The sequence below is a fragment of the Pseudorca crassidens genome, chromosome 11, assembly GCF_039906515.1.
Source record: "Pseudorca crassidens isolate mPseCra1 chromosome 11, mPseCra1.hap1, whole genome shotgun sequence".
NCBI lineage: Eukaryota > Metazoa > Chordata > Mammalia > Artiodactyla > Delphinidae > Pseudorca > Pseudorca crassidens.
Window position 1 is genome coordinate 22003952 of NC_090306.1, and position 16040 is coordinate 22019991.

At 40.9% G+C, this 16040-nt stretch overlaps 1 protein-coding gene across 3 annotated transcripts; it reads left to right on the forward strand.

Annotated features, from left to right (window-relative positions):
- Positions 1-3648: 3648 nt before the first annotated feature.
- MED21 (mediator complex subunit 21) lies at positions 3649-9533 on the forward strand. 3 transcript variants are annotated; one of them, XM_067695984.1, is made up of 5 exons: positions 3720-3787; positions 4421-4471; positions 7726-7840; positions 8387-8487; positions 9048-9533. In XM_067695984.1, exons 1-5 carry the CDS (start codon positions 3746-3748, stop codon positions 9222-9224), a joined length of 486 nt encoding a protein of 161 aa, XP_067552085.1. In that variant the 5' UTR covers positions 3720-3745; the 3' UTR covers positions 9225-9533. The 3 variants fall into 3 exon arrangements, with proteins under 3 accessions (XP_067552086.1, XP_067552087.1, XP_067552085.1); XM_067695985.1 differs by lacking the exon at positions 4421-4471 and having other exon boundaries at positions 3649-3787; XM_067695986.1 differs by lacking the exons at positions 4421-4471; positions 9048-9533 and having other exon boundaries at positions 3649-3787; positions 8371-8453.
- Positions 9534-16040: the final 6507 nt, after the last annotated feature.

Genomic DNA, 16040 nt, shown 5'->3' on the forward strand with positions numbered 1-16040 from the left:
CTGTGAAGCTTGCCCATGTATTCTATCTCATTCTAACCTCACCTTTGCTCTGTATTTTTTTTTTGGAATTTTAGAATTTTATTTATTTTTTTTATACAGCAGGTTCTTATTAGTTATCCATTTTATTGCTCTGTATTTTTTAACACTTGTTCTTCCTGTGGGTTACATTCTTTGGACTGTGTTCATTAAATTAAATTCAATAAATGTTTATTTAGTAACATATGGAAATCATTATGCTAGGAAATTCATTCATTTAGTCCATAAATATGCTTTCAGAGTCTTCTAAGTGTCAGGCTATATGCTAGGTGCTAGGCATTGGAAATATGGAAACAATTAAAATATGTTTCCTGCCCACAAGTAGCTCATGGTGGTGAGTGAATTAGAGTCATGTATGGATAATTAAACCTCAATGTGTTAAATGGAATAACAAGTACAAGGAACAATTCTGAAGATTGGGAGCAACTAACTTACTCCAGGGTTTCAGGAAAGGTTTTATCAAGAAAGAAATGTTTACACTGAGGTTTAAAGCTGAGTGGATGATCAACAGGGGAACAAAATCGAGGTAGGGATGGAAGTGTGGGCTTTTCATACAAGGAAGAGAGAATTAATGCATCTTATATGATGTGCATAGGAGTACGAAACAGCAGAGCATCTGTAGGGAATTGCAAAGAATCTAATGTAACAAATGCTTATTTACAGTATTTCAGCACAGTGCTTGGAACAGTTTAGATGTTTAATAAATTGTGACTGAGTAGGTAATAAAGGTAGTTAAGGGTCTAGAATGTCAAGTTAAAGAACTGTTAAAGACTTTTTTTCCTGAAAAAATAGGGCGTCACTACAGATTAAAAAAATCAAAGTACTTACTACAAGATTGGCTATGAGTTGATAAAAAATCAAAGCTGGGTGGTGGGTACATGAGTGTTCACCATACTGTTCTCTCTACTTTTGTGTATGTTTGAAACTTTTAATAATATAAAGTTTAAAAGGACATACCAAAATTGTGTTTCAAAGATAAGAGATACATAATACTGAGTTCCTCCTCTTAAAACCATATAATCCAGTAGGGGATTCAAGAAAAGCAAATTAAAAAGCATATGAAAAAAATGTTGGGGCTTCTTCCCTGGTGGCGCAGTGGTTGAGAGTCCGCCTGCTGATGCAGGGGACACGGGTTCGTGCCCCGGTCCGGGAAGATCCCACATGCCGCGGAGCAGCTGGGCCCCTGAGCCATGGCCGCTGAGCCTGCGCGTCCGGAGCCTGTGCTCCGCAACGGGAGAGGCCACAACAGTGAGAGGCCCGCGTACCGCAAAAAAAAAAAGTCAAAATCATGAGAGAGAAGGGGTCCATGTGGAATCTAGTAATTTACATTAAAAGTAAAAAGCAAAACTTTAAAAGATCGAGTGTGAATTAAATAACAGCAAAGAAATTGTTTTGATAAAGGTAAAGAATTGAGTGGTTATCAATTGGAGGCAATTTTGCCCCACACTTGCTAGGAGTCATCTGGGAATATCTGGAGATATTTTGTGTTGTCACGACTGGGTGGGGGGGCATTGCTACTCTCATCTCGTGAGTAGAGGACAGGGATGCTGACACACATCCTACAATGCACAGGACAGCACCTCAGAACAGAGAATATAATCAGCCTCAAACGTCAATAGAGCCATTGTTGAGGCATCCTGAGCTACACATATAAGACTGTATTTTGCAGGTGGATTATTACCTGAAGTCCACAGCTTCAAGAGGTTCATAAACCCCTGAAAATGTATGCAAAATTTTGAGAGCCTGGTCTGGGAAAAGGTCCACAGTTTTCATCTGATTCTTTAGGGGTCCATGGCCAGAAGAGGCTTAAGAAGCGCAGGAAAAACAAAAGTTTTCAGGGGCTGTGGCTGAATAATCTGAAGTGATTATTTCACTCAGAAAACTATTGCACGAGGAGGCGGGAATCTGTTTCCTAGAGCCAGATTATGGTCAACCTTGAAACCCAAGCAGAAATGGCTGAACATCTATCTACCTGAAGTCTCTGTGGAGCTACTGAAAACTGTAAGGAATGTAACGACAGGACAACAGGATGGAAGTTGGGTTGTAATAGGAGTTGCTTCAGAGTGGTTCTACCCCAAGTGCCCAAATTCTCTTCAATCAGGCTACAAAACTTAGTATTCTCCCTTCATGGGTGCTGTCATTCATCCCTCTGTATCCAGCCAGGCACCAATCCGTGTGAATTTTTCCTTCAAAACTAGCCTTGTCTTCTCTTCTCAGGCTCAACACCCTAGTCTAGGCCCAACTCACCTCATTTTTGAATAACTGCAGACCCCTCCTCCTTGTGAGCCCCTGGCTTATTCATCTTTGCAAACCCAGCACCCACATAACTTTCTGGCAGGTGGCAGACATTCAGTAAGGAACACTCTCAGCTGGGGGTGAGAAGAGAGGGTCACAAGCTTACCCCATATTACAGTTAAAACAAATTAGAATTCTCTCAATAATCTCATTAAGGGGGGAGGTGCCTCACTTGTAGAGGTTCCCAATTAGGTCCCAGCAGTTATGTCGATTGTTTGGAGGTGGGGTCGTGTGGTGGTGAAGCAGAAGTGGAGCTTCCCAGCTAGGCCTGGAGTAGATCCCACAAGCCAAGCTCCCAACGGAGAGTTTTCTCCATCCTCCCCCAACCCCAGGAAGGTAATCAGGGATAATCAGCCTGAGGAGGAGGGTCTGTGAGTTTGTCTCAAGTCCACAAAGCAGTCATTAGCTGATTCCAGCCTCATTTCTTTCCAGACTATCCCCAGCTCTAACTTTCCTTAAATACCAAGTTTCAACCATCACTCTTCACACTGAAACCCTCAATAGGTACCAAGTCTAAGCCTAAATTGCACAGCTTATCTTTTTTAAAACTGAACATACCGCACCTACGCACCTGGCTTATTTTCCAGGAACCTCCTCTTTTCCCACTACCTTCTCCTCTTTCCCACTGTGAAACTTCCACTCTCTTCTCCACCAACCCTGCTCTGTTCCTTACCGAGTTTCTCGCAGTCACACAAACAAGCGATGCTGATTACACCTTACCTCTTACCTTACCGTCTTCCTCCTCTCACTTTTGCCCACAAGACCTATGTTTTCCATAATCTTCCAACACGGCCATTACAGCTCAGTTTAGTACTAGTTTTGGACACTTTCCATCTCACGTGTGTCAGCTGCCCCAGCACACCCACATTTAAATACGCATCCAGGCGTTCCGCACCCAAAAGCAACGGAGGGGCACCCGAACACAGCCCGTCCTGATTACTTGCTGAATTTTAATTTGGAATTCTTGACACTCAGGTCGGTACCGTGACTCCCAAGTATTCTTTAGTTGTTTGCTGTGTATGTTTTGTGGTCCATGCAAGTATTCAAGGCGATGTTTATAAATGGATACAAGGGAGGATAGGGAAAATTACTTTTAAAAACCGCATAATCCAACAATCTCTGTAAAGTGTTTAACACCTAAAAGCCACGAAAAAGTATTTTGGCACCCCAAGCAAAGTGGGCCCTGTACAGTCCCCGCGTTACTGAACGTGCGCACAGCTGAGTCGCCCCAGGTGGGAGTAGTCCATATAAAGTAGGCCTCCGGAAAGTCCCGCCCACTCCGCGCCGGGCGTGGAGTAAGGCTTGACTCCACCCACTCCAAGAACGCAGCCCTGTGATTGGCCATGACGCATCCTAGAGCTGCCCAATTGCGTACGAGCAGCTACTCTCGCGTTTCTTTGTTTGCGGGAGGAACATGGCGGATCGGCTCACGCAGTTGCAGGACGCCGTGAACTCGGTGAGTAATTGCGCGCGATTAATCTCCGTCGTCTTCTTTCCCGAGGGAAAGCAAGGCAGAAAAAGAGGTCCGAGGGACAAAACTCGGAAGTGGGGAGTGGAGTGAGGCCGGGCTTCAGCATCAAGCGCTGGGATTGGAGGGGGGCGGCGCCGCGGTCTGGAAGGTCTTAGGCCGGCGGCGGGGCGGTGCGGGAGCCAGCGGCCTCTTAGCCTGCGAAGTGGAGAATCTCACTCCACTCCGTGACAGGACTGCGTGGACTGTCACGCTTCACGGCCTTATCATGTTCTCTCGGAAAGGTTTTATTTGCTTGTCAGTGGTGCTTATGGGATTTTTTGGCCGGGAGGGGAGGGGAAGCGGAAGCTTTTTTCCCCTTATCAATTTTAACCTACGGAGGGCAATTCTTGTTCTTAATGATTGGATTTTTGCCATTAGATGTTAGCCGAGAATATTCCTTCGCCAAAATTTTCAGGTTGGGGCGGGAGTGATAGTAAAGTGAAAAGTTTTGTTTCATCTTAGTTGGTTCCTATAGACCAAGGGTTCCATCTCTTGGCTACGCCTCCAGCATGTCAGTTTAGGGAAAACCGACGTCTTTATGATAGTCAATCTTCTGACCTTCGTATATCTTTATTTAAGGTTTTTAAAATGCCTGCCAGTGGGTTTACTCCCTATGAAAAGTCAGGTGTTGTGAGTAGACCCCCTTACTTTGATCCTTCTGATTATTTTTCCTGTTATGTGTACGTAGAAAGTATATGCAAACCAAAGAATTCATATACTTATTACCATTAAGAGCTAACTTGTTTACATTTCTGTTATTCTATTTATAATTTGATGTCCCAGGTGAGATGTTGACTGGAAAATCCAAGTACCTGGTCTCTTGCCAGTTTTTTCTCAGCGGAAGCTAATAAGTTGGTATTCCTGTTATTAGTCTTTGTGCACTTGAAGAGTGTGAATCTTCTCACAAGAAACTGATCTACTTTGTGTGTGAGGGCCAGCCCCTAAATGTTGATGAATTCACCAAGGTAAATTCTACCTTTGGTGACTTGCCTGGGCTGCCAACCAGTCTCCCTCAGGGAGATACTCCTTTGACGCTTTACAAAATCAAATTGTAATGATGCAGCTGGATACAAATGTTATTTTAGGGGAAATGTTGTGTATTCATACATGTCTCAGCCAGAAGGATGGTAAGGAAAAGTGAATATGGCCGTTAACTCCATGGTAGGCAGGCTGATCATTGGATTTTGGAGAAAAACCTCTAGGTTAACTGGTATGGGTGCCTGGTATCCATGATGGGTGCACCACCATGGTTACAGAGAAATACTCCTTGAGGAGTTTACAGTCTGATTAGAACGATATCATATACTCAAGAGACATTTAAATAATGCAAAGGCAGTATGTGGTTATGAGTTGTAACGAATTGAGTGTTTTCAGCTGTAAGTGCTGAAGTAAAGTGAACTGTTGAGTGATATTAATTAAAATAGAGGGAATCTTATTAGCATTTATCTGAATTGTAATTATTTGTGAAATTATTAAAATAAAATTTATTTTACCCACTGAGAACTCCATGAGAGCAGAAACTGTCTTGTTCACTGTATCAGTGTGTTTATACAGTTATATACAATGCTTGTCATAGAGTTGATTTTTGATAAGTATTTGTTGAATAAATGGATTTTGAGAGCTTCATAAGGACAGAGCAAATAGCCAGTGTGTTGAATATTTGTGTGTGTTTTCTGTCTTCTTCATGACAATGCTATAATGTGAGAATGTTCCCAATTTAAAAATTAAAAGAAACTCGAGTTAGCAGAACCAGAATTAGAATCCACATTTGTACAGCTTCAGAGCAGTGACTGCCACTCTATTACCTTTGCAAAATGTGAGCAAAAGCAGTGTAGTCAGGAATGAATTTATCACCAGTCAGGCATATGTGAAGGAGGAGTAGATAATGAACAAGTAGAGTTGACTTAGATTATTGAAAGCTTTGAAATAGCCTGAAGACTTGGAGATTTATCTTGAAGACCATGCTGGGGCAAACTCAAAATTTTTGAGCAGAGTAAAATAACATAGAAAATAATAAGAACTAGGAACTTCCCTGGTGGCACAGTGGTTAAGAATTTGCCTGCCAATGCAGGGGACACGGGTTCGATCCCTGGTCTGGGAAGATCCCACATGCTGCGGAGCAGCTAAGCCTGTGCGTCACAACCCCTGAGCCTGTGCTCTAGAGACGGCGAGCCACAACTACTGAGCCCTTGAGCTGCAACTACTGAAGCCCCTGCACCTAGAGCCTGTGCTCCGCAACAAGAGAAGCCACCCCAGTGAGAAGCCCGTGCACCACAACAAAGAGTAGCCCCCACTCGCCACAACTAGAGAAAGCCGGCTTGCAGCAACAAAGACCCAGAGCAGCCAAAAATAAATAAATAAATAATTTAAAAAAAGAAAATAAGAACTAGAAATTAATAAGGAGTCTGTTGTAAACAATTCTTGTGTGAAGTTGAACTAACAGCAGCAGTGATGGTAGAAGGAAAAGGGAAAGATTTGTAGTAGTATTAGCAGGATTTGAAGATGAAAGTTGAGTCTGAAGTTAGACTGGTTCACTAGGAGATTCTCAATAGAAATTAGATATTAAACAAAGGAAACAGTTGACTTTGAGTTCTGTCATTCAAATAATGGCAGTGAATCTTAGTGGAAATGCTGATTCACTGATTGGAGATAAGGAATTGAGGTTTGAGAGGTCGGGACTATGGAGAGCAGTTGGTGGGGAGACTAGGAATCTTAGGTTTGGAGATGGTAATGTTATGGAGCCAGGTTTGTTTGCTGGACTTGGAGCAGGCCGAACACTGAGACACCGAGTTTCATAGCAGAGAAGGGGTTTATTTATTCAGGAGGCAGCGGAGTGAGGAGACAGGAGAACAAATCTCAGATTGCTTCCCAGAAGGCAAGAGGCTTGAGATTTTATGGGTTAAAGAAGCAGGGTGTTCTCAGGCCTGGGGAAGGGTGGGTGGAGGTAGGGAAAAGGTGAGGTAATTGGTGTTGTGCACGGGACCAGTTTTAGGGTTGGTGGTCCCAACAATTCTTAGGTGGTCTGAACTGGGCAGGGGCCCACTCCAAATCTTCCAAATTTCTGGAAAACAACTTAAGCCCCTGTTACTACAGTGATGGACGCATCAGCAGTGTTATCTGTAGGGGTGGTAAGAAGTCTGGTGTGGTATGACATGGGCTACGTGAAGCTTGGAGGGTGTGCAATTAGGGAAAGAAAAAAAAACTAAAGCAGTCTTAATCATTAAAGGCAGGTTACAAGCAGAGGGGTTTCTAACGAGCTGTTCCCTTATCTGCTGTTCTGTAAGACATACTCCAGTATTTTTGTTAGCGTGACAGCTTCCATTAACCCCATGGGACACGGTTTCTGTAAGGACTTGGTATTCTCCATCTTCAAAACTGATTAAGGAATACTTTTAGAGCCCTGGGAGTTCACAGCTTGAGTCCTGGAGAAAAACATTTCAGAATACTTAAGGTACAGTCTTTTCCCCACTTTTATTCTTGTAACTACTCTAGTTTGAGAAAAGGGGTCACATTTTAAAATTTACCCTGGGGCCATTCTTAGATATTTGCCTATCACATTTGCTCTTTTCCACCACTACTTCCCCAAAAGTCTTTACTTGTGCTTGCAGTAAGTATTGGCATATATTTCTCTAGTGATTCTGTTACCTTGGGAAGAAAAAGATTATTTTGTATTTCTTTGATTGAAACCAAACGTAGTTTCTTTGTATGATTAAAACATTTAATCATTGTTAGTAACTGGTTTATGTTATCCAGAATTACTCCTTTCTGTTTTATTTTCTTGCTCAGAGACCATTATAATAGGAACATTGTTGCTGCCGTTACCAATAAAATCGGTAAAACTGATAAATCCTTTCTAACTTTGCCACCTTTCCTTTGGCCTCAAGCTTGCGGATCAGTTTTGTAATGCCATTGGAGTGTTGCAGCAGTGTGGTCCTCCTGCCTCTTTTAGTAATATTCAGACAGCCATTAACAAAGATCAGCCAGCTAATCCTACAGAAGGTAAATAGATTTTCTTGGCTTCTCTTAGTTTGACTCTCACATTACCTGTAATCCCTTAAAATTAGATTTATTGAAAAATTCAACTTATTTATGGCTTTCTAAAAATGTTATTGTTTGAGAATATTACTGCAAGTTTGTCATAAAAGAAATGAATTTGTTATAGTCAATTTATGTAACACCTCATAATTCTTTTCTTGTCAAATAACAGACGTTTTACTTGTTTAGAGGAGAATTGTATGAATTTAGCTGAATTTTACTTGAGGGACCTTAATAAGAAAGGCATCCCATTTATAGATTCCTTTATTCAAGTGACCACTGTATTGTCCTAATAAATGAAATGATATACATTATGCTTACATTCCAATTTGAGTTAATATTAAAGCTAATTCTCAAACGTAATAGAATTGATGTGTTGAAATTACACTTTAATCATTAGAAGCCTGCTACAGAAAAAGTTATGAAGTTTTCTGTTTTCATAAAGTTTAATTTCTCTTTCTGAAAACTTGAGATTCTCTAATATCCTAAACGAGTACCATCTTTCTCTAGAATATGCCCAGCTTTTTGCAGCGTTGATTGCACGAACAGCAAAAGACATTGATGTTTTGATAGATTCCTTACCCAGTGAAGAATCTACAGCTGCTTTACAGGTAAAAATATCTTTTCCTTTGAGAATTTTGTGAGTAGAGAATTTTGAATTAAAGAGGTAGATTTAGTGCCTTTTGTTACAATTTTCAAAGTTAATCTAAATTTTGAAGTGGGAATTTTACGGTGAACTACTGTAGTCTGTTAAAGACTGAGCTGAATGTGTATAATTGTCCAATTTTGAGCTTAAGGAAAACTTGCCATTTTCCTCAGTTTGCTTCTTTTCCTTGCAAAGAGTGAGAGGAGGGGCACATTCTGGGTGTGGAGTAGAATAGTAGTGTCCGAAAGCAGCGTGGAAGGAAGTCTCATGTAGCCATCCAGAGATCTCCAATCGAAGTCATCTTTTAAGTTAATTCATACAGGGAAGACTCTGATCTTAGGATTTCTGCCACTGAAAGTTTTATCTGATCTTAGGATTTCTGCAACTGAAAACTCTATCACAATGGTTGGGTAGTCATCAGATTTAAAAGTAAATACTTCTACTGCAGGTTCTTTCCGCCTCAACTTTCTTTAATCTCCAAGTTTTTCATTTCTCAGAACATTCTTAAATTTGTGTCTTACAAAGGCTGCAAGCTTGTATAAGCTGGAAGAAGAAAATCACGAAGCTGCTACGTGTCTGGAGGATGTTGTTTATCGAGGGGACATGCTTCTGGAAAAGATACAGAGCGCACTTGCTGATATTGCACAGTCCCAGCTGAAGACAAGAAGTGGCACCCATAGCCAGTCTCTTCCAGACTCATAGCACGGTGTATCTATACCGTGCATGCGGCTGAGAAAAGAACTGTTTCAATGCCATTGAGAATTCTGCATCAGATTTAGATGGAAGCCTTACCAACAGTTACAGAAACGTTAAGCACTATGACACATGTTATCTTCTTAGCTATTTTAAATAGTCTTCTGTTTTCACTCTTAATAAGCTTGTAAAATCGTGATTGAACCAGCTTTAAACTGTCATTATGCCATTTTTTTAAATTGTTATCTGGGTTAAATTATTGAGGCAGATATTGCATTAATGGTCATAATATAATTAAACAGATGTACTATAAAATTCTGTTGTGATGTAATTTGTCTTTATTTTTGTCATATTTCTACAGTCTTTACAAATCAAAACATCCCTCAAGCCAGAGGAGAGGTGGTAAATGCAGAGATAGTGGACTTTTGAATTTAGGTTGATATCCTTCTGCCTCTTTTATTTATTTATTTATTTATTTTGCGGTACGCGGGCCTCTTACTGCTGTGGCCTCTCCCGTTGCGGAGCACAGGCTCCGGACGCGCAGGCTCAGCGGCCATGGCTCACGGGCCCAGCCGCTCCGCGGCATGTGGGATCCTCCCGGACCGGGGGCACGAACCCATGTCCCCTGCATCAGCAGGCGGACTCTCAACCACTGCGCCACCAGGGAAGCCCTGGGAAGCCCCCAGAATTTTAACTAAGTTTCCAACTGGGATTTCTGTGGAAATTGACAAGTTATTTCTAAAATTTATATGGAAGTACAAAGTGTCAGTAGAAATCAGTATTCTCATTAGAAAATACAGAATGACAGCTTGCTTTAATAAGACAGCATGTATTAGTGCAGGGATAGATAAATAGGCCAGTGGAAGAGAATAGAGAGATCTAACAGAAATCCACGCAGATCGGAAAACTTGATTTGTGATGGCGATGATGTGAATCACTGGGGAAATAATAGAAATTGTGCTGGATGTTGGTTATATATACGCTATATATTAAATTCAGTGCCTATGGGGTTTCTTTTTGGGGTGATGAAAATGTTTTGGAATTAGTGGACGTTGTTGCACAACTGAGTTTACTGAAAAACACTGAAATACATACTTTAAAAGGGTGACTTATGGTATGCTAATTATTTCCCAATAAAGCCGTTACAAAGAAGGAAAAAGAAAAAAAAAATTTCATGCCAGGTGAAGGGCAAATATCTAAAATTTTTAGAAGACATTCTTAGGAAAATATGCATAGCTTCAGGATAGGAAAGGCTGTTTTAAAGTAGATATAAAAATTTCACATCATAAAGGAAAAGAATTCAAAAATTACGATAGACAATGTGTCAGACACTGCTTCAAACTTACATATATTAACTAATTTAGAAAAGGTTAATACATTTAAATGCATTAAAATTTAGATCTTCTGTTCATGAAAGTACTCCAAAAAGAATAAAAATGCAAGCTCAGCCTTGCAGCAGGTATTTACAGTACTTGGAACTGGACAAAGGGCTAGTATCTAAAATATGTAAAACCCTTCTATGAATCAAAAGAAAAAAGCAACCCATTAGGAAAATCACAAAATAATCATTTCACAGCAGAGGAATGGCCAATAAAGGTGCACAAATGCTCAGCCTCATTGGTAATCTGAGAAATTTGAATCTGGCTTTCTAGGTGTTCAAGAAGGTTCACTTTTCCAGGCAGGAGGACAAAACTTACTTCTTATTTTTTTAATTAACACTTTGCTAGCTTGATTTATACATTTTATAATTTGGATATATGGTCCCTAGGCTTCCAAGTATTCTTTGCCAGGGCTGTATATGTTCAGGGCAGGCCTATACATGTATGTTTATATAATTTAAAAATGAGATTCCAAAGACAAAATTCGGGGCACTGATTACCTCTCTGGTGGAAAGAAGGGAATGCTATTGGGAAGAGGGTCTTTTAAGGTAAGTGTAATAATATTCTTGAACAGGAAGGAATATATTTAATAAAACTCAATATTTCACGTAAACTATGTTTAAGGGTCATGTTTTCAATGATAAGGTTTAAGGCAGCACATTTTAAAAAATTTTTTGTTGGAGTATAGTTGATTTACAATGTGTTAGTTTCAGGTGTGCAGCAAAGTGAATCAGTTATACATATATCCACTCTTTTAGATTCTTTGCCCATATAGGTCATTACAGAGTACTGAGTAGAGTTCCCTGTGCTATACAGTAGGTCCTTGCTGGTTATCTATTTTATATATAGTAGTGTGTATATGTCAATCCCAATCTCCCAATTTATCCCTCTCCCCTTCCCCCCCTGGTAACTGTAAGCTTGTTTTGTATGTATGTGGGTCTATTTCTGTTTTGTATATAGATTCATTTGTATCATTTTTTAAAATTAATTAATTTATTTTTGGCTGCATTGGGTCTTCGTTGCTGCACGCGGGCTTTCTCTAGTTGTGGCGAGTGGGGGCTTCTCCTCGTTGTGGTGTGCAGGCTTATTGCGGTGGAGCACGGGCTCTAGGCGCGCGGGCTTCAGTAGTTGTGGCACGTGGGCTGCTCAGTAGTTGTGGCTCGTGGGCTCTAGAGCACAGGCTCAGTAGTTGTGGCACACGGGCTTAGTTGCTCTGCAGCATGTGGGATCTTCCCGGACCAGGGACCGAACCCGTGTTCCCTGCGTTGGCAGGCAGATTCTTAACCACTGCGCCACCAGGGAAGTCTCTATCATTTTTTAAAAAATTCCACATATAAGTGATGTCACACAATATTTGCCTCTCTCTGACTTCACTTAATATGATAATCTCTAGGTCCATCCACAAATGGCATTATTTCGTTCTTTTTATGGCTAACGTTCCATTTTATATATATATATATATATTTATTTATTTATTTATATTTATATTTATATTTTTATATATAGGGTTGGCCAAAAAGTCCGTTTGGGTTTTTCCATAACATCTTAAATGTATACCACAACTGCTTTATGTTCATCTGTCGGTGGACATTTAGGTTGCTTCCATGTCTTGGCTATTGTAAATGGTGAGGCAACACATTTTTAAGCAGCATAATGCTTCACTTGTGTTTGATTTCGGCAGAACTGGTTTGCTGTTAGCCAGTTATAGATATTGGTGGAAGAGGCCTTTCGATCTTCTTCCACAGGACTGACTCCCGCTGTCTCCCCAACTCCTCAGAAGTTCAACAGTGAGTAGAATTTAGGAAGATGAACTGCCTGCCGCCGTGTCCTTGCTCTGCATCCTTGTCCCTGCCTATTGAGGGTTGCATTTTTTTTTCTTCCAGTTGCCTGAGAAAGGCCTCAGATGGAGCGAAAGCTCCATTAAGGCACTGATGCTGCAGGTTGGGGCTTCTGAGACCAAACAAGTATCCATCTTTCACCACGAGAGGGCCGTTTGACCCTGAACTTTGGTTCCATTCAGGAAGTGGCTGTTCTGTGACCTAGAGGGGTATGTGGAGACTAGCTGTCGTGCCAGGTTACGATTCCCCTGGAATCCACTCAAACTAGTGTTATGATTCTGATTTGAACTAGTGTCCTCCTGGAGCCAGTAACTTGAATCTGAGAGCAAATGTCCACTCTCAGCTGAAAATAAAAGGACAGGGACACACCTTCATGGCTTTTCATACAGAGGTTGTTAAGTCCTGGCATGGGCCACAGAGGAAGCTCAATGAGCACTTTCTCTGGATGGTAAATTATCTTTTACGTCCACCTTCACACATGTGGGTGTGTGTTGGACAGGCCACACATCAGAAACCTGCCCTACATGGAGAGGCAATGAAAAAAGTGATTAATAGTATAGGCGCATGTGCCACCTGCTTGCACTGCCACTAATTAGCTGTATGACCTTGGGCAGGTTATCTATGTCTCAACACAACTGAAAAACAGCGGAAATATTACTAATTTCCTCATGGGGTTGTTATGAAGGGTAAATGAGTATACGTGTGCAGTAGTCTAGCATCATCCTCCTAGACACGTGTTTTGTTTTTTATTGAACTATAGTTATTTACAATGTTGTGTTCATTACTGTGGTACAGCAAAGTGAGTCAGTTATACATATATACATTCCTTTTTACAAAATATTCTTTTCCATTATGGTTTATCATAGGATATTGAATATAGTTCTCTGTGCTAGACAGTAGGACCTTGTTGTTTATCCATTCTATATATAAAAGCTTACATCTGCTAACCCCAACCTCCCACTCCAGCCCTCCCCCCAACCCCCTCCCCCTTGGCAACCACAAGTCTGTTCTCTATGTCTGTGATTCTGTTTCTGTTTCATAGATAGGTTCATATGCTGGACGTGTGTTTTTGTAGGGCCTAGACTATTGAATTAAGTAGGGATGTGATGGTGATAATGGTGCCTGAATCTTTCGGGTCTTTAAGGGTGGCTTCAATCTCTGCCATAGTTCCAGGCAATATTGTTTTTTCTTTACAGTATTTATAAGAAAATTTTATAAATTTGTTTTGAATTTTTACAGCATTTACAAATATTTGCAATATTTGTCTTTTATTTCCAATATTGCCAATGCAATATTGTTTTTTATTTACTATTTTGACCAAGGCAGAGTGGGAGGGACAGTTTCAGAGCTTCCACTTGCCTTTGTCCACTTCCATAGCTCTTATGCCAGGGGTTAAGTAACTCATGTGGAGTGGTTGCTAACTGTGAAGTTTACGGGCTGGGGAAATGGTTACTGGATAAGTCATGGAACCAGTGGACCTATTATGCGTGGGATCTTGGCCCAGGGCACCCTTTATTGTTTATTATTACCTTCCCCAACAAAGGGGCCATGATAATGCTTTGGATCCTCATGTGTTAATGTCAAATCAGACCCTTTAGCTAACACTCCTCAAAATGCCTTGGGTATTTCTCTTTTCCTTGTATACAGTTACCTGGGTAAACGGCCATGGGTCCCTTGGGAGTAGGCCTGGGAGAATCATCATAAACACTTGCTATGATATTGTAGAGTTTTTCTTGTGGGGATCCTCATGAGAACAATGGGTTCTAAATCTGACAAGGGTCTCAGGATTGGAAATAGGGAAGAGATTGTGACTTTTAATTGGGGCAGCGGCTCTTTGGTGTTTAATCATCCATCCTTGGTTTCATTGGATTGTATTGATTGAGCAGTACTGCCCACCTCTCCTGCCCTTGGGGACTCGTGTTCTCTTAACACACTCCATAGTTCTCTGAAGTCAGGGTCCCCATTGCTAGCCACTCTGACTTTGCTATTTATTACTATGATTGAGCCCATGTTGTGCATCTGATAAGCATTACCACCTGACCCCTATTTGGGATCCTATCATTTCTACTACTGTCAGGTAGCCCAATTTAATGCCAGCATCTTCTGCCATCGGCCTTAGCCAGTGGTGTGCTAGGGCAGGATGGCTCTTATCAGTTCTTACAAGACCCAGTAGTGACATTTTTAGGAATTTTATGAAATAGTTGTTAAACACAAGATGTTAAATGTTATATGACAAGAGAGTGGTCTGATGTCAGTAAAGTCTCCCTTGTCCAACTTTATTTTTTGTCCCCTTGGTTCTGTACACTGGTGTCATGTCCTGGTCTTGCATATATTTTCTCAGCTCCTCCCATACACCTTAGCTAGGTCCTGCAGCACCTTATCCTTCTCAGCAGACCCAGAACCTCCTTAGCTGTGTTAGACTGTGACTGATCCTAGTTTCTTATCTGGTAGCCAGGCTATGAGGTGGCGGTATATCCCGGCCAGAGGTGTGTGGGTATGGCATTTGTCTTGCAAAGCAGAGGATTCTGCATCATGTTCAAGGAAGTGAGTAGAGCTAGCCTTTAATGGGGGGGGGGGGGAGCTAGCCTTGTTCAGTCCCAGATGAATCTGGTGATTCAAGATGTTTGAGTGCTGTCACCAAGAAGGCCCCATTCTAAGTCGGAGTGTCACATTCCTTCCCAATCAATGCCCTGACTTTGGTGAAACTGACTTGCCTGGGTTGAGAATCAAATATTTCTGGAGGCTCACTTCTCTTATAATTAAAGACTGAATGTGATCTTCAGCTTTTTCTGCCTTCAGGCTATAAGAGCTGAGTGTCTGCTGTCAAGGACACCTTCTGGCTTTCACACTTTGCCTTAAATTGGTGATTAATACCTCTAGCCTCTCATCCCCCCCCCCCACCACAATGCATTGATTGTAGCACCTAACAATAACCATCATATTCCAGTCCTTTGTTTTTACAAATTTCTTCAGGTACAATTGATAACAATAAACTGCATGTGTGTTGGGGGGTGTAGTGTACAATTTGATAAGTCTGATGTACACATACACTCATGAAACCATTATCAAGGCCAAGATAACAAACATTTCCAAGAACCCCTAAGGTTTCCTCCTGCCCCTTCTTAATTTATCCCTCCGTCCACCCCCATCCTCAGGGAAATTCTGATCTGCTTTTTGTCACTATAGATTAGTTTGTATTTTCTAGAATTTTATATAAATGCAATCATACAGTGTGTACTCTTTTTTTGTCTGGCTTCTTTCACTAAGGATAATGATTTTGAGATTTACACATGTTATTGAGTTTATCAGTAATTTATTCCTTTTTATTGTTGAAGAGTATTCCATTTAATGGATGTGCCAAATATGGTTATCCTTTCACCTGTTTATGGATAGTTGGGCTGTTTCCTGGTTTGGGATATTATGAATACAGCTATTTTATACAAGTCTTTTTGTGAACTTGTTTTAATTTTTCTTTAATAAATATCTAGGCGTGGAACATCTGGGGTATTTATTAGTTATATATTTAACTTTTTAAGAAACTGCCAAACTCTTCTCCAAAGTTTACCATTTTACTTTCTCATTGGCAGTGGATGAGAGTTGCAGTTGTT

Coding starts and splice junctions, on each gene's coding strand:
- MED21 (XM_067695984.1), top strand. CDS start 3,746: ATGGCGGATCGGCTCACGCAGTTGCAGGACGCCGTGAACTCG. Junction 3,788..4,420: donor TGCAGGACGCCGTGAACTCG/GTGAGTAATTGC, acceptor TCTTTATTTAAG/GTTTTTAAAATGCCTGCCAG. Junction 7,841..8,386: donor GCCAGCTAATCCTACAGAAG/GTAAATAGATTT, acceptor ATCTTTCTCTAG/AATATGCCCAGCTTTTTGCA.